Genomic DNA, 27,164 nt, shown 5'->3' on the forward strand with positions numbered 1-27,164 from the left:
ATGGATTACGTACAACTTGCACTGGGTGTTGGTTGGGGTTATGGAGAACGGTGTAGGTGCCTTTGTCAGTGAGTCAGGGTTGACTGACCTTGACTTTGTTGACGATGCTGTGATATTTGTGGAATCAATGGATGCCCTGATTACAGCTCTTGAGATGCTGAGTGAGGAAACAGTGTTTTTAAAGACTTGAGTCACACTTTTTCCATCCGAGTTAGAAACCCATTCACACACACGCGCACACACACCGACACAGGTAATGTGTGTGTGTGTGTGTGTGTGTGTGTCACATTCATATCTCTGGATCCTAGACTTTTGAGGTCAGGAGAAGCCTGGGAAGAGTTTCTGTAATCATGGGTTCCCCAGATGGAAGTGTTTGGCAATGCTATTGTCTTTGTAGAACACAAGTCCAAGTCTTTGGGGTCCTGGTGCTCCTGCCTTATTGTATGGATGATATACGTATCTCCTGTTTAGGGTGTACCCCGCCTCATGCCCTATGACTCTTTATAGGAGTAAGCAGTTGAAGATGAGTGATTGAGGAAAAATGACCATCTCGCCTGTGGGCATACAAATTTATTTTTCATATGTCAACATAATGTGCAGTACTGTTCCTTTTACTCTGTTTTTATTGCTGCTTCAAGTTTGTTGTTGTTGTTTTAAAATGACAGAACAAATAGTCTTTTCCCAGCATTGATACCACTAAACGCTCTGCCACCGTTAGTGACTTTGTGGTGTTGTTTCTGGTACTGCAAGTTACTGAGATGACGTAACTCATCTGTCCAGCAGCCCTTGTTGACATGTAGGGAGTGGTTTCACCCTGCACACCTGGTCCTGGCACACCTCAGCACAGTCAGTCCTGATCAGTATTTAGTATTGTGTGTGTGTTTCTCCATGTAGGGCTGGAGGTGCATCAGGAATGGTAAATGGACTGTATTTATATCACACTTCTCCATCTGAGTCAGAAACCCATTTACGCACACATACACACACACACACACACACCGATGTTAGGGTGCTGCCATGCAAGTCACTCACCTGCACATCATGAGTAATTGGGGGGCTAAGGACCTTGCACAAGGGCCCTTCATGATTTCCAGTCTGGCAGTGGTTTGAACTGAGGATCCTCTGGGCTCAAGCCCACTGCTTAACCACAAGCTCATCACCTCCCTTCTGCATCCGGCATAAAACTTGACAAATCCCAAAGTGGACCTGTACTGGATCCGCTATAGTGACCTTGAGCAACTGGGAGCATTCATTCATTCATTTTGTATACCAGCTTACTCCAGTTAAGGGTCACGGGGGGCTGGAGCCTATCCCAGTGGTCGCTAGGTAACAGGCAGGTACATGTCGTACAGACCGCCACTCTTTCCCTTGAGTTTACTGTTGACAAGTACTGAAAGAACTTAATATTTGCTTGTGGATAACTTGATATGCACAGTCTATATGTCCAACCTGGTCTTACAGCATGTCGTGATTCAGCAGCATGAAATATACATTAATCTATTGGTTTGTGATATTGTGACGAAAAGCGCCTCATTTTCGTCACGGCAGCACAAATTCATTGTAATTCATTCCGTGATGGCTGCACGAAATGAAAAGTGAAGCGGGGGTCCGGGTTTATGGTTGTGGTTAGGGTGGGGGGAAACAGTAAGATTAGGTTATGGTTAAGGTTAGGGTGAGGGGTAGGAGTAGAGTTAGGAATAATGAGTTAAAAAAAAAAGCCCCGTCACAAAAATTTGACTCATTTCGTCACGGGAGCACAAAAAACAAACAAAAAAAAAAAACGTGAGACTGGGTTGATCTGTCACAAGCACAAAACAGATCACCTCCCCCCATCCCCGAGTGTGTATTTATTACATGTATTGCTTTTTAAATTTTTTTTTTTTTAATCTGCTGCAAAAGAAGATGACCTGGTCACGATTCCAGGGACTGTATGAACAGACTGATACAGAAGTTCTACTCTGTACGTATGACAAACTATTTAGTGATGTGACAGTTTGCATGCAAAGAGTATAAACTGATGCAGTCTTTTAAGGTAAAAGTAGCCATGGGAGCCTGCAGTCCTTAAATATGACTGCAGTGGTGCATTCAGACGGGACTGAAGTCACAGAGAGCCTCTGGTAATAATTAAATTACTTCTGCTTCAAAGCTGTTCATGCCGTATCAAAGGAGCTACAGATGTCTGGATTTGGACTGATAAGATCAGAGGTGTAGTGTTGGAGCAGCACTGAGTTTTAGGTGGGAGTGGGAGAGGGTGACCTGAGACCCTCTGGGTGTGATGTGATATGGAACCATCCTGTTAATATACCATGCAACTCTTTGTGTTTGCACCAGCTGGTGCTGCTCTGTGGTTTTTAGAGCCTCCGTGCTGTTGGTTTGGTGAGCAGCTTCCTGTGTGGAGCTCTGTGTGTTGTGATTGGTTAACTGCCATGTGTTTGCTGGTGCAGAAGAAACACTGTAGGAATCCAGTCTGCATGAACGGTCTGACCACTAAAGCTTCCTTACAGATCAGTGACATCAGCGACAGTAAGCATGTCAGGTGTCAGAGTCCATGTGAGCACGTCGGGATTGTCCTTAGAGAAAGGGAGTACGAGCAGTAAAAACCATCCAGCTGCTAGGTTTTAATTTCCTCCAGAGCAGCAAATGCTGCTGAGCTGTCCAATCGGTTGTCAGCCTGGGAGGAGCAGGACTGTCTGTCTGATCACGCTCAGCTCAGACGTTTCTGAATCATTTTACAGATGAGCAGACGTCAGTGGGAATGCAGTGAAGTGGGTCAGTGGAGCAACGGGAATGAGGACGTACGTTCACGGGAGTTCCACTGAATGACAATGAATAAATAGATCACAACAAAGACCCAAAATGACGACGATGACACTCTGATGATGCAACACGTGACTAGATGATGAAAGGAGAAACAAAATTTAAAAACGATTTAAGGAAAGAAATATGATTGCAACTAACCGGAGTGATTAATGTTAAATAAATAATAAATCATCTCAATAAGATGAATAGAAGGAAGAAATGGTAAAATGTTAGAAAAGTAAAGAAGTGGTGACCTGTGAAATGGAACCGAAGTTACTCCTCTTCCACCGGCACCTTTTTCTCCCCTCATTTTCCCCTCTTTGCTTTTTGCTGCATTGCAGATCTGCCACGTCTTCAGGACTGGTTTGTTTGGTGGTCTCACTGTGCATGCTGCACCTGACTGCATACATGTAGTGTACCTTCATGTTTGTTAGTATTGAAGGAGAAATTAAACCAAAGAAATGTGCACAGCAGGATTTTCCCTTATCACAACCCAGTTATAGTTCATCTCATTAAAAAGTCAGTTTATACAGGAGTAATATCTGCTGCAACTCACAAATTTATTTAAACATTAATAACAGTTATAATAATAATAATAATAATACAAAAGCAACTTGTCCTTAAATGCTTCTCCTTGTTTGGGAATCCTCAAGAATTTGAAGCTGTAATGTGAGGCATCATTGTAAAACGCTTTGAGCATCTGCTAGATGGAAAAGCTCTATAGAAATGCAGTCTTCCTCAGGGCAAAATGGAGAACCCCTAAGCAGAGAACACTGGTATTTGGTAAAAGCTGCTTTTATTCCAACACTAATGTCATGGATCTGCATGTTGATTTAGCATAAGTATTATAGCGGATGCCCTTCCTGATGCAACTCCATATTGGAGCATGGGCAGGGGTGGGGTTTGAACTGGCAACCTTCCACACTGCAAACAAGTGCACTTCAGCACTTGTCCACCACCACAGTTGAGACCAGCAGTGCTCTATGGCTTAGAAACAGTGGCACTATGGAAAAAAAAAAAATGGAGCAAGAGCTGAGGGTGTTAAGGTTGACCCAGGAACTGACAGATAGGGCCCAACATGCAGACACAACCTGGAGACAGAGAATGTTTTTTACAGCTTATTTTGCATGCTATGCAGGTAGGCTTGGCTAGAGTGGTCTGATAGTGGGAGACAGGAACACCTGGGCAGGGCAAGCAGTCAAATCTGTGTGGACCGGGTGTGACAGATGGAAAGCACAGAGAGAACATGTAAGTTAGGTCAGAGAGAACAGGACCTGCTGTTATTGACATAGAACAACAATTGACCTCTGAAAAAGTGGATGCGCTGAGGATGGTACATTGAATTCAGAATTTACCCAGTGTACAACACTGCCTCTCGCCCAGTGACGGCTGGGATGCTCCTTTCATACCCAATCATGGCACACACCTGTTTTCAATTAGGTGTTCTTTGAGCATTCATCAACTTTAAACACTGTGAAGGATTAAAGGTGTGTGTGTGTTTTTCCATTGTTTGCTGAAGAGGAATAATGCAATCAGGTGATGACTCAAACACAAGCAGGCAGTCAGCAACGCGCAGTGTGTGTGTGTGTGTGTGTGTGTGTGTGTGTGTGTGTGTGTGTGTGTGTGTGTGTGTGTGTGTGTGTGTGTGTGTGTGTGTGTGTGTGTGTGTGTGTGTGTGTATCATCCACTCTGTTTTTTTTTCCAAGCAGGTGATTAACAGGGATTATATATGTGCATGTGTCTGCATGCTGTTATCATGTGTGTGTTTTGCACACATCTGATTTTTCCACGTGGGCTAATCAGATCCCTGAGTGTTCATAATGTGCAGTTATTGCATCAGTCCTGCAGAAATCTACAACTGATTAACAGAAGAATGAGATATTTATAGATTTTTGTTCCTAGATTGACTTGGAAAGATGAATATTGCCGTTTGTGTATCTATATACAGACAGGTCCATAGGTATTTGGACAGTAGCTGTTTTTCAAATTATGCCTCTGTATACTACCACAATGACAACAAAATCAAGAAGCACTTGTGTAAATTTCATCTTTATTTGAAAGGTTTTTACCAAAAATATCACTGTTTTCATACACAGTCTTTCCATTTTTAGAGGATGTAAGTTTGGAGAAACTAAATATAAGGATTATCTACAATTTACGTAACAGGTTGGTCATGTCGAGTCCCACAGCAGCCTGTATTCAAGGTTCTTGAAATGGACCAATATCTCCACCTGGTGTACATTCACCATTAATGTAGGCACAATCGTATTTTGCCAAGCGCTCTAGTAATACAAATAATCACTTTTACTTTTATAGCCAGTTTCCTATAGACACGTTAGAGAATATAAGAACTGAACAGACCAAATCTAGGCTAAAGTCTCCTGTATCTTCTGGGAAACTGTAGCAGAAATTTCTCCTTTGTTAGAATTTCTTTCTGTGTTTCACTCCACTGTAAAGTTGTTTAATTGGTAATGTGGCAGTCTTTGCACTATGCATAATTTCTCCAGTCACAGCTGTAGAAGCCTTTTGACGTTCATGTGTAGCAGTGTTAAAAAAGTGCATGCAGCTTCTCATTCATTCTGACTTCATAGCATAGTTGCCAGGTTTGTGTGTTGTCCTGACTCTGCTTTTAACATCTTCCAGCTGGCTCTTGGATGGATTAGTGGTCAGCTTGCAGAACTGTCATTCAGCAAGTGAAGATCCAACAGAAGATATGCTTGTTGTTCAGGGGGAGACACAAAACTTATAAGGATTAGGATTTGAGGCTGTAGGATTCTCTCTGACAGCACAACAGTAAATTGGACATTTAAAAAAATAAATAAATAAAAAACTGAATTGATTTGATTTGGTCGATGGAAATAATTTTTCAATCTATGCAAAAACAAAAAACATTTTAATTGGTATACAATGTACAATGTCCACAATTGTAGGGGCTTTAGTGAGACTAAATAACACTGGGCAACATGATTTTTCTTGCATGGAGTTTTTTTTTGATGGATTTTAGTAATTTGGGGCCACTGAATCTGAATCTGGTTTTTGCCAATCACATCATGTTTTTGAGATATAAAAACACATTTCTCGTATCAAGCATTGAAGCAAAAGCTGCACTCTTGCACATCTCTTCAGCACCATAAACAATATTACAGCTGGTTCAGATTTCACTAACCTGGTTTAAAAACTATGCTTTTGAAGCTGCTTTTGTGCATGATTAGTGGTGTCCAACTCGTGAGTGAATGAGCAACTTTTGTGTGGAAATCTGAGCTCAGATTCAGATTTAGCACCCCAAAATGTCCTTAAATCAGTTATCAAACTTCGTGCAAGAAAAAAAAAATTTTCTTAACCAGTGTAATTGTACATAGTGCGCGGGAAGCATGTTTGAGTCTTTGGTGTCCTTCAGATAAGATCACTCGCCGCCCAGCAGGCACGTTCTCTTTACTGAGTATTTCACCTTCCTTAAGTTAAAAGATCCTTGTGTCCTTTTTGACTAAAAGGTGACATATAACACCCCTCCACCTATTCAAGTGATGGTGCCAATGCCACAGGTGAGCTGAGATCATCACCTGTCCGTCACGCTACCTTCAGGTCACGGAGCTGGAATGTGTTCTAGAACAACCCGAAGTCTCTCTTTGTGTCCCTGTTTTTTTTTTTTTGGTCGTAGTTGTTTTTCTTGTGAGTTTAAAGGAAGGTCTTTGAAGTAAAACCTGAACGCCTGGACCAGTCTCACACCTGACACATGAAACGCACACACAGGCATCACTGTGACAACATCAACCTCCCTTACTGTATGAAGAACAGAGACGCCAGCAACAAATAACAAAACACGCCAAGAATTCTCAATGTGTTTGAAAACAAACAGAAACACTGTTGAAGTGGAAAACACCAACAATCACTCATGAAAACTGACAAAGATCATAAACATATAACCAGGAGTAAAAAGTCCTGAATAATGAAATGACAAAAGAATGATAATATTGACAATGCAGTTTGGGCACCTTGTGTTTCTAAAGGCACATTTTGCCTCTGTGCACCATCATAATGGAGTTGAAATGATACAATTAAGATGTGCATGTTATGCAGACTTTCAGAATTAATTCAAAAGGTTTAACAAAAATATAGCATTAGTTATTTAGTATTTTGTATGTATATAAGTCTCTCCATTTTCAGAGGGTGTAAGTAATTGGAGATACTGAGTATCAGGAGTATTGTAAATACAAGTCACTTTTACATTTCCTTTTTCTTAACACAAGTCGAGGGATGGATACATGAACATTTCCTGGACTAGCGCTATGAATTTGCTATTTGGCAGCATAGTGGCTTAGTGGTTAGCATTGTTGGCTCACAGCGACAAGGTCCTGCGATCACTTAAACCCCCTTTACACAGGGACAGGGTCTGTCCAGTGGTCATGAAATTGCATCAAGCGCTGCATGACGTCAGAGGCGTTCAGCTGCCGCCAAGACCTTCCAAGGTCCTCTCAGTATCCTCTCACAAAGTGCCATGATCGCAGTTGTCACGGCAAAGTATGAAGGTGCACCTCATTTGTGCAGGAGTCGCCAAGCCAAAGACGCACAAATACCACACAGGCCACACCTCACAGAGCCCCCCATGAGCGCCCGATGAGCGTGCAATGACCACAGTGTTTTTTTGCTGTGGCAACAGAAGATCGTCCACTGACACATGACCGGAGTGACGTGAGTTTGGATGTGAACTCTGGAGAAAAAAGAGCAATATCATTTCAGTATCACACGGGCATGCAATGTTCTGGGCTGTGCGGCGTGAATTTTATGAGTAAAGTTCATTTTATAACATGCTGTTACAAAGAGCAAAATGAGTTCCTTGTCAGCTGATGTCCGCCGAGTTCGTTAGAAACTTGTGTGTGTGTGTTCAAATCTGAACAGATTATGCGGAGAGATTTAATTTATACTTTTCCTGCAGCTGATTCTTCATTCTGGGCTTCTGAATGCTCCGGTGTCAATTCAGCACAAGCAGACAACCAGCTAAATACTAAATGAAAATGTTTTCCATGTTTCTGTTTGGATTATGCATGCGTGTGCGGGTTTTTCTTCCACTGCCGTACGCCTGACAGCGCCGGCCTGAAACACCTCGCATGGAACGTTTTATACAAGTTGGCACATTAAGTTCTTGGTGGACTCAAAAAAGTGAGTTTCCTGAAGAGGACAGCAGTCATATGACTTTTTCAGTCCCTGCAGTGGTTTTTAAGAATCTGTTTTCATTTTTCATGGCTGTCAGTTGTTTTCCAGCCATAGTAAGTCGAGTGAAAGGTGTTATTTGTCCAGTGATGTAAGCAGTTTTAGACGCTCGCTCACACACCCACACAAGATGAATCCAAACTAATAAGCGTGAAAAATTAACCATTTAATATTTAGCTTGTGTTGTTCTCTCTCTCTCTCTCTCTCTCTCTCTCTCTCTCTCTCTCTCTCTCTCTCTCTCTCTCTCTCTCTCTCTCTCTCTCTCTCTCACTTAGATGGCATGAACAATGAGGAAATCTGACAGCAAACCACTATGTGATGTCATCTGTAGTGCACACACTCCAAGTGAGACAACAACACAGACAAGGGCCACTGAAGTTACACAGAAAGGTGTTTTTGTGTCACCTCTGTGGATCAGTCACAATTTATGGCGCACAGCAGACTCGCAACTGCCGCCATCTTGTGTAATGGGGGCCAGAAAGGCCCCAAACGCATGCACAGAAAGGTCCAGCCTGGACCTTTCTGTGTGGGTTTTGCATTTTCTCTGTGTGGGTTTCCTCCCACGATCAAAAGACATCATTCACTCACTCAGTCACTCAGCTTCAACCACTTAGTCAAATTAAGAGTCATGGGAGGGCTGGAGCCTATTCCAGCAGTCATAGGGCTTAAGGTGAGCTACACCCTCGACAGGATACTCGTCTGTCGCAGGGCCACATATAATGTCAAATATTTTTATTGAGCAGAATGTATTTCACAGTTTGAATTGTAGTAATGCTCATATTTTAACATAGAGGGTAAATTAAATTACAAACACAAATACATAACATTGAACATTTAAACAGTTGCGGAGCAGGTTCATTCTTACATATGTCACATAGGCACGTTTTGCAGATATTCAATAAAAGATTGCCACACTTTACGAAAACATTACAGTTTATCTTTCAGTAACTAACGAATCTTCTATAAATGTAATGTGTTGATGAGGTCTCTCAGCCACATTTTAACATTTGGAACTGACGGTCCTTTCCATGACATCAAAAGTAGCTTTTTTTGCGATGATGAGGCAATAATCAATTAGCCATTTTTGACCTATTTGAAAGTTATTATATGTATCTGATTTCCCAAAAATAATCAACAGCGGGTCTGGTAATACAGTAGATCTTAGAATCTGTGATATAATGTTAAACACATCGGACCAGTAGGCTGACACCTTCGGACATGATACAAATGCATGGAACAGAGTTGCATCTGGAGATTGACATTTTTCTCAAGCTGATGAAACATCAGGGAAAATATTATGAATTTTTACTTTGGAGTAGTGAAGTCTGTGTATTATTTTAAATTGAATGAGGCAATGTCTTGCATTGTTAGAGCAGGAATGTATGGCTTCGAGGGAGTCGTTCCAAATATTTACAGAGACTTGAATGCCCATATCTTTTTCCCAGCTTTGCAGGGCCACATATAGACAAACAAACATTCACACCTTTACGCACACCTATGGACAATTCAACGTTTCTAATCCACATAATATGCATGCCTTTTGGATGTGGGAGGAAGCCAGAGCACCCAGACAGCACCCAAACTCCACACAGAAAGGCCACAGGTGGGAATTGTTCCCATGACCTTCTTGCAACTGTGCAAGAAGTAGCAAGAAGGCTACTGTGCTAACCACTAATCCACCATTACGCCCCAATCAAAAGACATGCCCTTAAAAAAAATCTTCAGATTTCTTTTTGCCACATTATTTTATGTACCACATTTTCAGGATTATAAGTCACTTTTTTTTTTTTTTTTTGGCTAGTTTGGGAGGTCCTGAAATGTATACTTTGGTGTGATTTATATACTGAAAAGTCATGCATTTGTTATTCATAATATTTGTAGCAATTGTTTATATCAGAGTTTCACAGGAATCAAAGCCCTAAACAAAAGAATAAGTGCCAGTCATAAAGAGTACACCACAACAGTGCACAAAAATCCCAAATTAATGAACTGATAATCCAGAAAAAAGTTCAGTTTATACTCCAGTACAACTTGTATATGGGGTTTTTTTTTTATCTTTAAAAGGTTTTTATCTTTTTAACAGGTGTGACTTATACTCTAGAAAATATGGTATATTGTTACCAGTTTGTACACAATCCCACCAAAACAGTAACGCACTGTTTGCATCATGGACAGATAAGAGGCAGCAATGACATCTTTTGGGAATCATCTATGAGTTTTGCTGGATCCTTGACGTGGGAAATTGGAAATTCCGTGCTCGCAAGAATTAAGAAAACTGTCCACTGAACTACCCATAAATTGTCATTTTGGCAGCATGCCGTCCCACTTTGAATTACTTTTCACCACACGTGTTTCTACTGTGCCATTTGCTAAATGGAGTCCAAGCCAGTGAACATGCTGGGATTTCATTTACATCATAAATCATAAGTGGGCTGCATTTACATAGGGTTTACTTAGAAGATGCTAAAAGTGCTTTACAGTGATGCATCACATTCTCACACACTGCCCAGCAGAACACACTGGGGGCAACTGGGGGATTAAGGACCTTTCTCAGGGCACCTTAGTAAGTTGCTTGTCTGACAGGAAATCAAAATGAGGATCCTTTAGTCACAAGCCCACCATTCTAACCTCCAGACTATCACGTAGGGGGCTAGTGAGGGAAACCACCAACACACCCAGAAAACACTGAAGTTGTTATAGGCTACTGTAGCAATGATTGGAGAAACTATATCTTGCAACTTTTGTCTGTTCAGTCTCCAGTTTCACAGTTTAATGGAGGAGTAGAGAAGGATTTTCTTAAAAAGAAGACATGAAACTATAGTCGTAGTTTTCCAGAGGGAACGTGGGATAGTCGAGCCTGGATTGGATCTGTTTTCATGGATTAAAATCCTTCTCTACCCTGTAGACTTTTCTTTCATTCTGTCTTCTTTCTTGCTTTCTGTTTCCAGCTCTTTCTCTGTCTGTCTCACTGTCTGTCTCGCTCTCTGTGTCACTGTTAATGTCCTAACACAGAGTGTGAGCTGGGCCTGCTGTCCAAACTAGGTGCACAGTTCCAAGATTTTAATAAGTCTGTGTTTAGTGACTCAAGCTGTCCAACCTGAAAGAATCCTAAACAACCTTTAAAAGCAGACACAGGTCTGGATCAGCTCCATGTCAGGTCTGTTCTGACCTGGATCTGCACCTTTTTTTTTTCTCCTGACCTGCATTTAATTTATCCCTGTTTGGTCCTGGTAGGATTCTGTTATGGACTTTGTTCCAGTTTGGTTCTGATGTGTCTCAGATTGGAACTGCACTTTTGAAGCAGTTCTAAAACCTTGAGGTCTGTGTGATCTGTGAGTGTGTAAAGCTTCCCTTTTGGCCCGCTATGTGTTAATTTCTTTGTATATGTGCTAACATGTTTGTTTGTTTGTGTGTGGGTGTCTTTAGGTGTGTTGTTGTCCTGCTAAATCCTCGGAAGAACAAGCAGCATCATATCTTCAACAGCTCAAGGTACGACTTCAACCAACTTCAGTCAAAGGCTGTGTTTATGACAGTATTCTAAAACTATACTAACATGTTTGCAAAAGGTGAAATCAAACTAGCAAAGCCCAAATATTGCTCTCATTTCACTGCAGCATATGTTTAAGTTAAATTTACAGAAGGTTTTGAAGTCTTTATAGATTAGGTAAATCAGATTTGAGTAATCAGGTGTGAGTAGATTCAATCAATCAATCAACTTTTTTTTTATATAGCGCCAAATCACAACAAACAGTTGCCCCAAGGCGCTTTATATTGTAAGGCAAGGCCATACAATAATTATGAAAAACCCCAACGGTCAAAACGACCCCCTGTGAGCAAGCACTTGGCTACAGTGGGAAGGAAAAACTCCCTTTTAACAGGAAGAAACCTCCAGCAGAACCAGGCTCAAGGAAAGATGAATCATATCCAGTGTTGTGGGTCTGGAGATTGTTCTCAAGTACTTTTTACTTCATATTGAACTTTTATTTCCTGTGTGAGCAAAGAATTTGTATTGTATAACTGTGCCACTAGTTAGTACTAATTAGTACTTGTCTTTCACGGCTATTTCGGAACACCAGGAGCTGCACACACATTTCTCCACATACTATTGGCATTGTGTTGGGAAGGGAATCTACTGTAAAACTTGGGTCAAGTCCGGGTATGGATCTCCACCAGATCCGCTTTGGTGACCCCAGGCAGCTGCAGACAGCTGAGAGCAAAAATAAATAAATAATCTATGTCACTAGGACAGATGCAGTGCAGAGTTTCATCTAATTTTAGGACGTTTTGGACTTTGGCACACTTGACAGGCATTTTCATTTCAATTTGGCCGGCTGTTTTACAGAAACCATGTACACAACTCATAGTTTGTATTTATTTATTTTAAAATATAAATGTAAAAATTTTTGATTCTTTTACAATTTTTAAAAAATTGAAACTTTCAATTTCTGGCTAAATTGTTTTGGCTGAATTTACTAAAATGTTCAAGCAATGCTTTTTGAATTGGCTTTTCACACAGGAACCTTTCACAGCTAGATATTCCATTGGGATGCTGACAAGGATCTTGTCACCTTTGATAGAAATGCTTACCAAATGATGTTGTAAAAAAAATGACTTAAGGCCAACTTAAGGGCATTTTCAAAGATTATTGTTTTTTAATGCTGTACATTTTCATGAGACTGATATCTAAAGTATGCATAAATTAATGAATTTATAATTCTCAACTGTAAAGAGAGGTATCGAGTTGCAGATTTTGGCAGCCTGCAGTATTGGTTGTTTATTTTTATAACCTCGGGCAACAAAGTGGGAGGAGGTTATGTTTTCACCCCCATTTGTTTGTCTGCTTGTTTGTGAACAACCTGAAGCCCACAATTTTTCATATGTCATTATGAGATTTTTACTGAAGATTCATATCCTCATAGGCAAGAACTGATTAATTTTCAAAGTCAGAGGTCAAAGTCAGGAAAAATCTTGGAAAATTGGAAAAATCCTTTTAATATTGAAAGAATTTTCAAACATTCATAACTGCCAGAAAAGATAAAAGATTTCTGAGATCTTTATGTAGGATGGTATCCTTTATCGACTGACAAAGTTTGATCGGATCTGAACCAAATTACAGATTTTGTGGCCATTTAAATTTAACATTGAAAAACCTGTTTAATGTATTACACATTATTACATTATATCTTAATCAAACGTGCCCCAGTCCCTCTAATATTTGAAAATGAGGTGCAGACTGACACTTGCTATCGCCTGACAAAGTTTGATCCAGATCTGAACCAGATTACAGATTTTGTGGCCATTTAAATTTAACATTGAAAAGCCCATTTGGTGTAGATTTTGCATTATATCTCAATAAAAAGTGCCTCAGTCACTCTCATTTTTCTGTTATGGATTTACATACACCACCAAAATTGAATGGAGGTTCCAATTTTATACCTGTTTGTCTGTCTTTCAGTTATCAGTCAGAAACCAAGTACCAAAATTGTGCATAGCAGAGATAACAAATATTCTGTGAAAATTATCTGGAAAAAGAATTCAGAAATCGAAAAAGTAAACAAAACAAAACCTGACATCACCCCAAAAAACTTTGATTCAAGTGCATGAACTGAATACACACTCCTGACATTTGATCACATCTAATTTAGCTTATGAAAAGCAACTTTTGACAGGAATTTGACCTTGAAAACGTTTCCAAGGTCAAAATTTGTGGAATTGGAAACTAGGGTTGCTCTAGTTATTCTCTCTGTTTCTCTGTTTAGGAAAGCAATCACTACGTTGGCATTTTCTCCAGATGGGAAGTATGTTGTTACAGGGGAGGTGAGTGTGTTCTTACTGCACTAAAATGATCCATAAACCAGCAGGATGTGGACTACAGACTGTATTTATTAGGGATGTGAATCGTACAACAACTCACGATTCAATTCGATTCCAATTCTCGTGGTGACGATTCGATTCAGAATCGATTTTCGATTCAAAGAGCTCTGAGAAATAGTTATATTACTTAAAAAATGTTTAAGAAAATGGAGCTTTACAAGGTTAATCAAGTGATTCTAGATGTAAATTTACTTATCTGCTTTGTTCGTTCAGAGTTGGCTGGCAGTTTAGCGAAGCGCTGGTCAGTAGTCGGCAGATACCGCTGCTCCCCTCTTTTAGCTCCGGGTGATGATGTAGCATGTGGGCTTGCGGATTTGAAGTGTTTCCGAGGTACTTGACTTTCATTTTGCAGATTTTGCACACTGCATAGGTCATGTCAAGCTCCTTCTTACGCAGCAAATAATAAAATCCAAAATGCGCCCAAACATTTGCCTTCAGCAAAGACAGTGCTGGCTGAATTAGCTCTTCGTCCACCATGCTAAGCTGCAGCTCACAAATGTTTGAAGCACGCCAGACCCTCCCCTCGCGGGGACACTGTAGTACGGAAGCCGTTGCCTGACAAACGGTACACGCAGTGAGTAAGCAAGAAAATGTTTAAAAAATCGATTCTTGGACATTTTGGATCGATTCAGAATCGTAATAAATAAGAATCGCGATTTGGACGTGAATCGATTTTTTTTTTTTCTCCCCAGCACCCCTAGTATTTATACCCTCAAAAACTTCAACAATTTTTTTTTTTTCTCCCCAGCACCCCTTTGTATTTATACCCTTCAAAAACTTGAACAATGGCACACTCCAATGTCAGTGTCTTGAGGATTTATCGTAACGTCACCTCATGGTTTTGGATGCAGGGTGCTGACTCTCACAGTGTCCATAGAAGGACAGCATGACATTGATGATCTGTCTCCGATTTAGTCTTCCCTCACCCGTCCTCGACTATCATCACCGATGTGTCTTTCCAATCCTTGTAAGTTAGATTAGATGTTATTTTGAACATGGGTTTAACAGTAAAAACCTAATAAATTACTTATCAGTAAACACTCAGCAGGATAAATAATTCATGTCCAAGAGAGTAGGAAGACGTTTGTCCAAACGCAGACAGGTCCGGCCCTTTCTCTATTCATTGTCTTTTTCATACAGCTGCTTTTCTCTCTCATTTTTACGTCCACATTTCTAAATATTTAGCAGGTATTAACATTCATAACACAACAAACATAAAACCAGTAGAAAGTAAGTCGGCGACAGAGCAGTCAATCGATTCAGGTGATCAGCCTTGTCATTGTGCATGTACAGCGACTTTTCTCAGGATGTCTTTTTTTTTTGTAATCTTGGCAGCAGCGGCAGTGAGATTTTATTTTTTAGCCACTTATATTGTTGTTTTTTTTGCTTTCTTTATGTCCTTTTCTCCTTTTCGTCCGGCTGCAGAGTGGTCACATGCCGGCGGTTCGAGTCTGGGAAGTGGCAGAGCGTCTGCAGGTGGCTGAGCTGCAGGAACATAAATATGGAATTTCTTGTGTTGCATTTTCTCCCAATGGAAAATACATCGTCAGTGTCGGCTACCAGCATGACATGATCGTTAATGTTTGGAACTGGAAGGTAACACAATGACTTTTTATTTTATTTTTTTTTTTTATTTTTTTTTGAGTGAGGAAACCAAGCTGCTGGATGTGTAGACTGTGTATTTTAGTGTTCAGTCTTCACAAGTTTCTGTTAATGTCCACTCTTAGTGGAACTCTAATAGTGTAGCGTCTTTGCTATGATGACTGTTTCGTGTCCGCATTCACATTATCACAAATTCTAGCAGCAACATTTTTTCATCCAAACAGAAAAGTCTGTGCAGAACAGAGAATTTAAAGTGGAATTTCCAGAGAAATGCAAGTTCATTGACCTGAACTGCAGCAGTAAAATACAGAAATTATAACCGTAAGAAAGGTCTGCAAGTCTTAGTTGAAATCTACAACCACAATTCCAATGAAGTTGGGACGTTGTGTAAAATGTAAATAAAAACAGAATACAATGATTTGCAAATTCTCTTCAACCTATATTCAATTGAATACACCACAAAGACAAGATATTTAATGTTCAAACTGATAAACGTTATTGTTTTTGTGCAAATGGATGGCTGCAACACGTTTCAACCACTGAGCCACTGTGCTGCCCATCACTTGACATCTTTATCCTGAAAATGGCAGACTGACCTAGCAGACGTCTGCAGAACAGAGATGTGTATTAAAATCTTCTTCAGCTTCATCGCCCTCCAGCTCCGCAGCATTACAGTACCTTGGCTGGGCAGGTTGTAGTACAACCCCAATTCCAATGAAGTTGGGACGTTGTGTAAAATGTAAATAAAACAGAATACAATGATTTGCAAATCCTCTTCAACCTATATTGAAATGAATACACCACAAAGACAAGATATTTAATGTTCAAACTGATAAACTTTATTGGGACAGTGGTATGTTTACCACTGTGTTACATCACCTTTCCTTCTAACAACACTCAATAAGCGTTTGAGAACTGAGGACACTAATTGTTGAAGCTTTGTAGGTGGAATTCTTTCCCATTCTTGCTTGATGTACGACTTCAGTTGTTCAACAGTCTGGGGTCTCTTTTGTCGTATTTTGTGCTTCATAATGCGCCACACATTTTCAATGGGCGACAGGTCTGGACTGCAGGCAGGCCAGTCTATTACCTGTACTCTTTTACTACGAAGCCATGCTGCTGTAACACGTGCAGAATGTGTTATATTCTTACATTTTACACAACATCCCAACTTCACTGGAATTGGGGTTGTAAAAATCATTTGTTAAATGTGTAATTTGGCAAGAGCACTAGTGACATGTTAAAATAGCCAAGCCATTGTTGCAACTCTGCTAAAGTTTTATTTTGTTTTATTGTATTTTATCTGATTTTAGACTCTCTTTTTAAAAAAAAAATCTATTGGTTAATTTTAATGTTGTACGTTTTCATCATGATTGATTGTATATGTGTGCGAGGACCCCAGTGGAAGGATGTCCATCATGACGATTTGAGATCTTGTTTATTGTGCACATAATTGGGCTATCCTGAATAAATGTTTTCATTCATTCATTCATCTGAGCAGCTCCAACAGTTTTTTTTTGGGTTTTTTTCCAGCACTTTGAGTGTTAACTCTGTCTGACGATAAGAGTCGAGTCACAGTTGACTCAGTTGAGCAGGATGTGCTTGTTAAGTCTGACTACAGAGAAAATGTTTGCGGAAGAACAAGAGGAAACAGCATTTAGTTAATTACGTGTGCAGATATACTGAATCCTGCCTGTGTGTAAATCAGTGCATTTTCATGAGATGAGTGAACTCCCATAAATATAACTCCCCAAAAACACCAAATTAGCCTTCGCACTGCATCCCGCCTATATGTGTCAGAGATCTTTAGTCAGAGCGCTGTAACAGGGAGTGCTGTAGAGGAACATTAGTAATGGGAAATTAACTTGCTGCTATCAGAGAAGCGCAAAGGAAATCTGTAATTTTGTTCAAGGTGTAAACAGTGGAATTAAGAGACTAACTGAAGGCAGCAAATGGGAGAACACATAAGTGCTGTTAATGCCATTGTACCCCACCAAGTGTTGGACTCTCTGAAATAAGGAAGTATTAAGATCTGTGTCCCTGGTGTTTAATAGCTCCCACTCTGGTCCACTGAGCTTTGTGATAGCTGCGTATTTCTCCATTGTGGGACAAATAAAGGGATTTCTTATCATGGTTTAAATTAATTATGCTGTGAGGTGACATGAATACATTTAGAATGACACTACATTTCAAATAGTGGAGTTTAACAGGATTTTCAAACTAAAACCTTTTCTACGTAATGAAATAGTTACTGAAAAGTTAGGTTTGGATGACAGCAAACTATGTCCATGACTCTTATTTCAGGTCTGAAACTCTCGTAAATTTTATTCATACCTACAAAGAAACATGAAAATCAGTGAATGTGGGAAGTTCTCCTAAATCACGACATGACTTGTAAGAATCGTTCAGTTACAAGCACCAAATTTGGTATAAATACTTCTGACAAGTCCTTTTCTTGAAAAAAGCCGTTAAACAAGTGAAATTAAAAATTTTTAAATTTTGGTGGGGGGGGGATGTTGAAGTCATTATTTCATCTATTCAACAGTCCAATCTGGAAGATTCCAGTCTTCATGCACTGATATGGGAGCAAGGCAAACTCCATCACAGAGAATCTCTCTGTGTGCTACCCAAACCTAGTTTAGCCTGCATGCAGTTTACTGGGGTGTGGCCATTGCCGTACAGAAGAAGCTACTTTGACCCAACGGTAAGAGTTAGACAAGCAGTGAGGACTAGTGTTTATCCAAAGGACAGGGCTGACTTTAAAAGCAAAAGTACCTCTACTACTAAACCCTTACACCCCAAACACTATCACACACTCTGTAGCATGCATGTAGACTGATTAAAAACATATACAGTCTGTCTAAAACGCATGAAGATATTGTTTGAAGTTAATGTCATCCTCCTCCCCTTTAGTCCATAGTACAATATTTAAGAGATACATCATCGAAATAAGCCAAGATTATGCAAATATATGACGAAAATACATATTTCTAGGTGCCATCTTGGAAAAAATGGCTGCCATCTTGGAATTGAAGTAGCTAATGGCTTTTTTGCAAAATGTCGATTGAGAAGTATTGTGCTAAATTTGGTAGTTGTATCACAAATTTAAAGATTCTTATTTATCTGTTGCACTACAAATCTATTTATACAAGTTGATCCTGCATGATGACCAATGACTATAAATTCAAGTGCTGTACAAGATTTATCTTATGACATCATAAAAGAACTAAAAGTCAGGATTAATAACACAGCATATGACACCTGAGAAAAGCTTACAGTCTGGAAGTTACTGGGCAGAGGTGTTAGACATCTGCAGGATAAAAATCATGTTGGTGCGTCCTGTTTTACTGTATGGTTGTGACACTCGGATACTAACCAGTGACATAAGGTGTTGATGAGCTCTCTTTGGAGGATCCTTGGGGCTTTGCAGTAAGTTTGTGTCAAACTATCAGTGTCGCTGGTATCATTAGCTATGATATGACCCAGCTATGATATTTTAGCCGTGGGACATGCTTCTCTGAGTACGATCCGGCATAAGGACCCCAGCAATTGGAAAAGATCAAGGAGACACCCGTATTTCAGCTGGCTGTGGCACATTAATGGTTTCTTTCAGGAGGTGGATATGGGCCAGTTGTCTTCTTGGGTGGTTGCCATCAAGGATGGAAGGCAGATCCGTGATGTGGTGGATGAGACAAAGCATGGCATTGGCCCACATCCCAGGGCTGACCTGTTATGAATTCCACAGACTAATCTCTATATATTTTATTGTATGTTTTAGGCCTCATTTGCATGATTTGCCAGAATTCCATCCATCCGGTGCACCTTCCTCTACCAGCTCTGAAATATTTTACCAGATTCCTGTTCTGTCGATGAGGTCCAAAACGTGCTGTTATCGGCTGACGAAAAGAGTTTTATGACAAACATTCTTGTTTGATTTGTCTTTGTTTATCAGAAAAATGTTGTCGTGGCAGCAAACAAGGTGTCCAGTAAGGTGACAGCCGTTTCCTTCTCAGATGACAGCTCATACTTCATTACTGCCGGCAACCGCCATGTCAAGTTCTGGTACCTGGACCATGCCAAGACCTCCAAGGTGCTCAGTGTCTCCACCACATATAGCACACTTCCTAACATCGTAACGTCAGTCATCCATTGTTGTGTGTCTTATTTTAATCTCCACCCCCAGAGGAGGGGCAGAGGTTTTGTGACTTTTAAACTGGAGTAGTTGTGCACTCTGAGTGCCATACTTTTTTTTTTTTTTTTTTGTATACATGGATCTTTTTCTTTTTCTGCAGGTCAATGCTACTGTTCCTTTGCTGGGGCGTTCAGGGCTACTGGGAGAGCTCAGGAATAATTTTTTTAGTGATGTCGCCTGTGGGCGGGGTCGCCAAGCCTCCTCCACTTTCTGTATAACCTCCTCTGGGTTACTGTGCGAGTTCAATGACCGCCGCCTCCTGGACAAGTGGGTGGAGCTTCGGGTGAGTGTGTGCTTGTTTTATTCATGCTGTTCAGATGGAGTCCTGTGCAAACAAACAAAAACAAATCGAAGCATCTCATAATAGTTCTGACATTGGGAGACGAGGTTTGAGATTCAAACCCTAACACCCCCAATTCTCTTTGAACATATGGAATTGCATCAGTAAGGAAATCCGGCTTGGTGCCAAATCAAAATGCGGAGCCACATTCTGCTAAAAAGCAGCCAAAAGAATAGCACACGTTTTCCACTGCAGTGAATCTGTCACAGGGTGGGACTTGTTTCATCAAACTGTCAGCCTGATTTTATATGTACGACTATTTGTTGTGTATTTTTCTGTACTCTGCTGGATGTTTAATATTTAGCTGTGATTCTTTCACCTACACATACTAATGTCAAGTGCTTTTGCTTCCTCCTCTGCTTCTCGTGCAGAGAGTTGACTCCGCCTCCGTAAGTCATCATTTCTCCTCGACTCAGTCAGTTCAGCCCGAGTCTGAAAAATCTTGTAATCCTGGTCACCTGGTCAAGGACATAAAAACATCTACAGATATAAAAACTCCAAAATGTCAAATATTCATCAATTTAAAATGATCAAAAAGGCATCACATTCAGAGATATTTAACATCAAACTTATCAATAACTAATATAAGTTCTTTGTTAATGACACCTGTTCCTTCATCCGCTCTTTGTCAGAGCAAAATATTTTAACCATCTCTAAAGAATGACTTCCTCACCCTTTAACAGGAAAAGTCATTACAGAAGTCAACAATTACATAATATATATATATAATAAAAAAAAATCTCTGTTCTTCTATGCAAAATCAAAGAAATTAAATTTAAGTCTGCATTATATTTAAAGCTGTACAACCTTTCAAATGTCATAAAACTGACAAAATTTAGTTTTCTACTGAAATCCAAGCATTATAATGTCTTAATTTTTTGCATATGTTGCAAAATTGCGGCTCATTTTAATAAAGAGAACATATTTATCTCAGGGGAATTCCATGGGTAATTTTGTTTCCTTCTAATGCCACCGTGCACCTAAACTGCAGGAGGAAACGCGTGTGTGCATGCATGAGGTTTTGAGATGACCTTTGACCTGACCCACTTGCTTGATGTGCGTTCCCGGGGCATGCACGCTAACATCCGTAAGATGTCTTGTAAAGCACTTCAGAGGTGTTATCTGGTTTCGAAACAGCATTTTTAGATTTAGAAGTGTTTATTTCTCCCTAACATAACTAACTAAATATATGAGAAACATATTAGATTTATGCAGAAATAAGCAGTTTCGGAGTGTTTTCTGCCGTCTTGGTTTATTTAATTTGTGCGAGCAGCCAGCTGACATTGCGCTGCCTTTCGCCGAGTGGCAGTCGCTGTGTCCTTCCCAGCATCCCTTGTGCAGCTCCGGGGGAAGCTCCATATGATGTCACTACCAAATGTAGGTCATGGCGTCTCATCACTTTAATTTCTACCAATTAGGGATCAAAATTTTAAAATCTTTCCAGACCGTATGAATTTTGATCATATCGGCAAAATGATATTATGAATCCCTTATTTAAATTCTAACAAATAAAACTATAGTTTTATTAATTTAAATCTTTAAAAACCCAAAGGCCGTATAGCTTTAAACTTGTTATAAAGACATTTGATAATCTGGCTTAAAGAGTCACTTAATGTATATTTGATTATTTATGACATTTAATATGAATTTAAAACATGTTGGAAAACAATCTGATTTGTAGTTGAATATTTGTTATTCTACTCACTGAACTGACTGAGTCTGCCACGCCCACCCGGCACACCCACATTTACTCACTCCATTAGACAGTTTCACAGCCATTCACATGTGTGACGGACTCTCCAGCATGTTAGATGTACAGTTGTATGCAAAAGTTTGGGCACCCCTGATAATTTTTATGATTTTCCTTTATAAATTATTGATTGTCTGGATCACAGATTTCAGTTAAATATATTATATAACAAATGAACACAGTTATATTTGAGAAGTGAAATGAAGTTTCTAGTATTTACAGAAAGTGTGCAATAATTATTTAAACAAAATTAGGCAGGTGCATAAATTTGGGCATGCTTGTCATTTTATTGATTTGAATACATGTAGCACAAATTATCGGAACACAAAATTGGTTTGTAAGCTCATTGACCCTTGACCTCCTTACACAGGTGAATCCAATCATGAGAAGGGGTATTTAAGGTGACTATTTACAAATGTTTCCCCTCTTTGCATCTCTTCTAATGAGTGGCAACATGGGAGCCTTTAAACACCTCTCAAATGACCTGAAAACAGATTGTTCAACATCATGGTTTAGGGGAAGGATACAAAAAGCTATCTCAGAGATTTCAGCAGTCAGTTTCCACTGTGAGGAACATAGAGAGGAAATGGAAGACCGCAGTCACAGTACAAGTTAAGGCCCAAGTGGCAGGCCAAGAAATATTTCAGAAAAGCTGAAGTGAAGGATGGTGAGAACAGTCAACCCACAGACCTAAAGCACATTTGGACAAGCCAGCTAATTTTGTTTAAAGAATTATTGCACACTTTCTGTAAATCCTGTAAACTTCATTTCACTTCTCAAATATCACTGTGTTAATCTGCTATATGATATACTTAACTGAAATTGCAGATCCAAATAACAAATTATTTATAAAGGAAAATCATTCAAATCATCAGGGGTGCCCAAACTCTTGCATACAACTGTATTATGTCATATTCATTAGTTCACTCTACTGTGGTTCATCGAGGCCATAAACACCTCATTGTTTTCAGGTCTCCTGCTCACATCCGTCACCCCTTCACTACTGCAGTACTCTTACTCCAACGCAGGTATTATCTTTCTGGCAGTAGCTCTCAGGAACACAGCTCTAATTGTGTGAGGTCTTCACCCACACGCATTCTCTCACCTGTTATTTCTGAAAGACAAAAATCACAAAAGATCACATTCAGTCTGTGTGACAGGAAATGTACATGCGATTCAACAAGTCAAAAAATAATTTTAAATCACATCATCCAAGCAGACAGCTTTTTCCATGTCTCAGTTTAGTCATGTCACATCACGTATTTATCTTATAGAAAGCCTCAGCTCAGCATGAGTCTTCTTCATTAATATTAAAATATAAATACTGTATTTTCCGGTGAATAAGTCACCACTTTTTTCTGCATTATCAGCTCTTTTATTTGGGATTTTGTGCAATGATGTATAGTTCTTTTTATTATTGCCTTTTATTCTTTTATTATTAAAGTTTATTTCATTTTAGTGCTTTGATTCGTGACAAAGTTCTGTATAAATAGTCATTATAATTATTATTATTTGGTATAGGTAAGTCACACCGGAATATAAGTTGCAGGACCTCCAAAACAATAAAAAAAAACCTGTAACGTACAGTTGTGTTCAAAATAACAGCAGTGTGTTTTTAAAAAGTGAGGCTCAAAATCCTTATACCTTTTATTTCCACACACGCAAATGCATTTTGGACACTGGACATTCTATTCCAAATCAAAACATGACGGAAAATTTATCAAATTGGTTGTTACTGTACAGAAAGCGAAGAAAAGGGAATATTAGGCTGTTCAAAAAAATAGCAGTTTGCATTTTTCTTTACAAACTCAAACATTTATTGTATAAATTGGAAATGATTCTTTCCTGTGAATCACTCAGCTAAAATTTAGTTGTACAACCATGGTTTCTGAGAACTGCTTCACATCTGTGTGGCATGGAGTCGACCAACTTCTGACACCTGCAGGTATTCCAGACCAAGACGACTGGACTACAGTCCACAATTTCTCCATTTTTTGGTTTTGCCTCAGAAACAGTATTTTTGATGCCATCCCACAAGTTTTTTTATTGGATTAAAGTCCTGGGATTGGGCTGGCCACTCCGTAACATTAATCTTGTTGGTCTGGAACAAAGATGTTGCTCACTTGCTGGTGTGTTTGCGATCGTTATCTGGTTGAAATACCCATTTCAAGGGCATTTCCTCTTTGGCATAAGGCAACATGACTTCTTCAAGTATTTTGACATATTCAAAGTACTGATCCATGATCCCTGGACACAACGTAAAAAAAATAACACCCAAAAATGCCAAATAAGGCTGCGTGACCCACCCATATATGTCAGAACACTTTTATTTTAAAGGTCAAACTTTTGTCTCAGATGGCAACTTTGGACAGAAAGTCAAAAATTTGTCATGTTCACCATAACCACATAGTACAATCTGACTTTTCAACTTTTCGGTTTGGTCCAATTGGATTTTCAACCTGTCAATAATGCCTAATATGCTTTAATACACTTTGAGCAAATGTCAGAGGTCAGATGCAGTGGTTGAGCAGTTAACACTCATAACAGTTAGGATGTTATAGGCTCAACAAAGATGAGGCACAGTCATTTTTAATCCATACCAACAATGCAAAAAAACAAAGATTGGCAAATTCACTGAAAAAAATATTGAACTTAAGAAAAATATGAATGCACAGTTTGTCCCAAAATGATGTCGGGTAAAATGCATTGAGGACTCATTTCTGCTCATATTGACAAAATGACGTAAACAACAGTTAATAGAATAGGATTTAATTGCATTTTGGACAGATCCAACAGGTTCAAGGTTTCTTTATTGTCATTGCAACCTTGTAAAACATGAAAGAACAAAATTGAGTACTCAGGTCTCAGCTGTCCTAATGCTCATTGATAAGAAATACTATAGACAGAATACTAACATAAAGTAAAAAATGTCAGCACCACAACCCTGAGCAATCCCCAACTGGTATAAATCTCATAAATATAATAGTAGGGTACAAAACCGCACTTCCGTGACCATTCTTTGGCTACTAAGGTTTGACGATTGATTTGACTTCTATGGCCCCATGTCCTTCACAAAAGTACTGGCATTTTTTGCCATAGGCCAAAATCTAAAATGGCCGCCGATGTCATCTTAAAAAATAAATTTTTGAACCACATCACCTAGAATCCTGTACAAAGACACTTTTTCGGGAAAGTCAACCATGACTATTCCGAATCTGACATTTGTTTGATATTATGACATCATCTTCATGTAAAAATGCAAGATGGCCCATCCAATAGAGCGTAAACGTAACTTTTATGTGAGAGCACCTAGGCTTCACCTGCATGACCTCTGGACCATACACGACCTTGAGCGGTGCTCAGTCTGTCCTGATGAGATCGCCGAGGGAGAACCAAGAATCAGTATCATTGACAATGATGACTTTAGTAATGACACATTGACAGGAGGCGGTACTACACAGCAGCATCTAGAACGACTTGTACCGGTGGATGAGGCAAACATCCAGGATGAGCAAGCGTGCATCAAAGACGCCAAGATTGTATTGCAGGCACTGGGAAGACATCTGAGGTAGGTATTTCAGCCGTATAGGACCATCAGACATGAGGAGCCTCTCATCCACCCTAAGCCCACTGCGTTCTTTTCACGTACAGAGCATCAGTGCAAGCGGAGCATTCTTCATGGCCTTGCTCGTGTAAACGTAAATCGTGACCACGCTAATGCAGCTGAGCAGATTATTCTTTCCTACAATGGGTGTCATGCTGGCCCAACAAGTCAACCGTGGGTGACATCATGCCCTTTGGCTTCTGAGTGGGAGATTGTCCCGTGTAAGTCCTCATCACCCTGCTCAAAGCCGAGAACCCAAACAAATACTATGACATTGTGCCCTTTCTTGGTCCCTTCCATACACAGTGTGTGATGATGACCGCTATCTACAAGCGCTACAAGGGAGTGAGCCAGGAGCACTTTTCATATAATGACAGATAGTTGTGGACATTTTTGCATAGAGGGAAGACAGGAAAACATCAAGTTAGAAATGATGACTGGGTGGTGAAGTTCTCTGTGGCCTGACCGTAACTCTCGAGGTGTGGAGATGGCCTTGACTTTGAGGAGGAGGTACTAGAGGAGCTTTTCCTGTTCACGACATTTCATCTATGGGAACAATAAGAGTAGCACCATGGCTGAGGCCCGTGTAGCCAAGTGGAAGTCAATGAAGAACAAATCATTCATCGGGCTCCCTCCAGATGCAGACACCCGATGACAACAGCGCTTCTGTGCAAGCTAATTGCCGTATCTTGTGCGCCACCCCTCCATGAAGCACCACCCCTCAGACATGGCTGGGAGCTGGTGGATAGTTGCCCTGTTCACCACACACAAGCTTATCTCCTGACTACCTGCACCAGGGCCAGCTGAAGAGGGCGTGGAGGGAGATGATGATGTGCAGTGGAGATGGAAGGATTCATCAGAATTTGATGATTCAGAGTCTAGTGAGGCAGAGCGCCCTGATTCAGACGGATCATATCTCTCAAGGTCATATTGATTCATCAGTTACTATGTCATAACAATGTGAAGTTTGATACAAAAGCATAATTGATGACTGTGTGTTTCAGTTATAGTGTGATGTCATATAGCTACAGAAAATGGAAAAATTATTTTTATTGACATGTTTTCAATGGTTTCATTTGAACATTGTTCATGTTACAGCTATTAAAAGGAACTTCTTTTGACGTGTAATGAGTTTACTGGTCATGCATTCATCAATTACTTTACGACAGGAGATCCTTATGGAGGTCGGTCTCCCTTACAAAAGTTACATTTTTGCTCTACCGGATGGCAGCCATCTTGGATTTTTGCGTGAAGATGATGGCATAAGGTCAAACTAATGTCAGATTCTGAGTCCACGTGGTCCAGTAAAACCATATAACGGTATATAAAATACATTAAAAATCAAATATAAGATCCTATAAAAACTAAAAGCAACACAATAAATGGGTACATACATACAGTGAGGAAAATAAGTATTTGAACATCCTGCGGTTTTGCAAGTTCTCCCACTTAGAAATCATGGAGGGGTCTGAAATTTTCATCTTAGGTGCATGTCCACTGTGAGAGACATAATCTAAAAAAAAAACTAAAAAAAATCTGGAAATCACAATGTATGATTTTTGTAATAATTTATTTGTATGTTACTGCTGCAAATAAGTATTTGAACACCTACCAACCAGCAAGAATTCTGGCTCTCACAGACCTGTTAATTTTGTCTTTAAGAAGCCCTCTTATTCTGCACTCTTTACCTTTTATTAATTGCACCTGTTTGAACTTGTTACCTGTATAAAAGACACCTGTTCACACACTCTATCAGTTCTCACTCCAACCTGTCCAACATAGCCAAGACCAAAGA

At 39.8% G+C, this 27,164-nt stretch overlaps 1 protein-coding gene across 3 annotated transcripts in view; it reads left to right on the forward strand.

Annotated features, from left to right (window-relative positions):
* Window positions 1-27,164, forward strand: part of mapkbp1 (mitogen-activated protein kinase binding protein 1) — a 113,684-nt gene that overhangs the window by 37,477 nt on the left and 49,043 nt on the right. For 2 of the 3 annotated variants that reach the window (XM_034194815.1, XM_034194817.1), the window contains exons 3-8: window positions 11,434-11,496; window positions 13,767-13,824; window positions 15,307-15,477; window positions 19,436-19,573; window positions 19,776-19,958; window positions 20,387-20,404. In XM_034194815.1, coding sequence (XP_034050706.1) covers window positions 11,434-11,496; window positions 13,767-13,824; window positions 15,307-15,477; window positions 19,436-19,573; window positions 19,776-19,958; window positions 20,387-20,404 — 631 coding nt within the window. The remainder of the gene's footprint in view (window positions 1-11,433; window positions 11,497-13,766; window positions 13,825-15,306; window positions 15,478-19,435; window positions 19,574-19,775; window positions 19,959-20,386; window positions 20,405-27,164) is intronic. The other variant, XM_034194818.1, reaches the window with a different exon arrangement.

Source organism: Thalassophryne amazonica, chromosome 19 (assembly GCF_902500255.1).
Source record: "Thalassophryne amazonica chromosome 19, fThaAma1.1, whole genome shotgun sequence".
Classification (NCBI taxonomy): Eukaryota; Metazoa; Chordata; class Actinopteri; order Batrachoidiformes; family Batrachoididae; genus Thalassophryne; species Thalassophryne amazonica.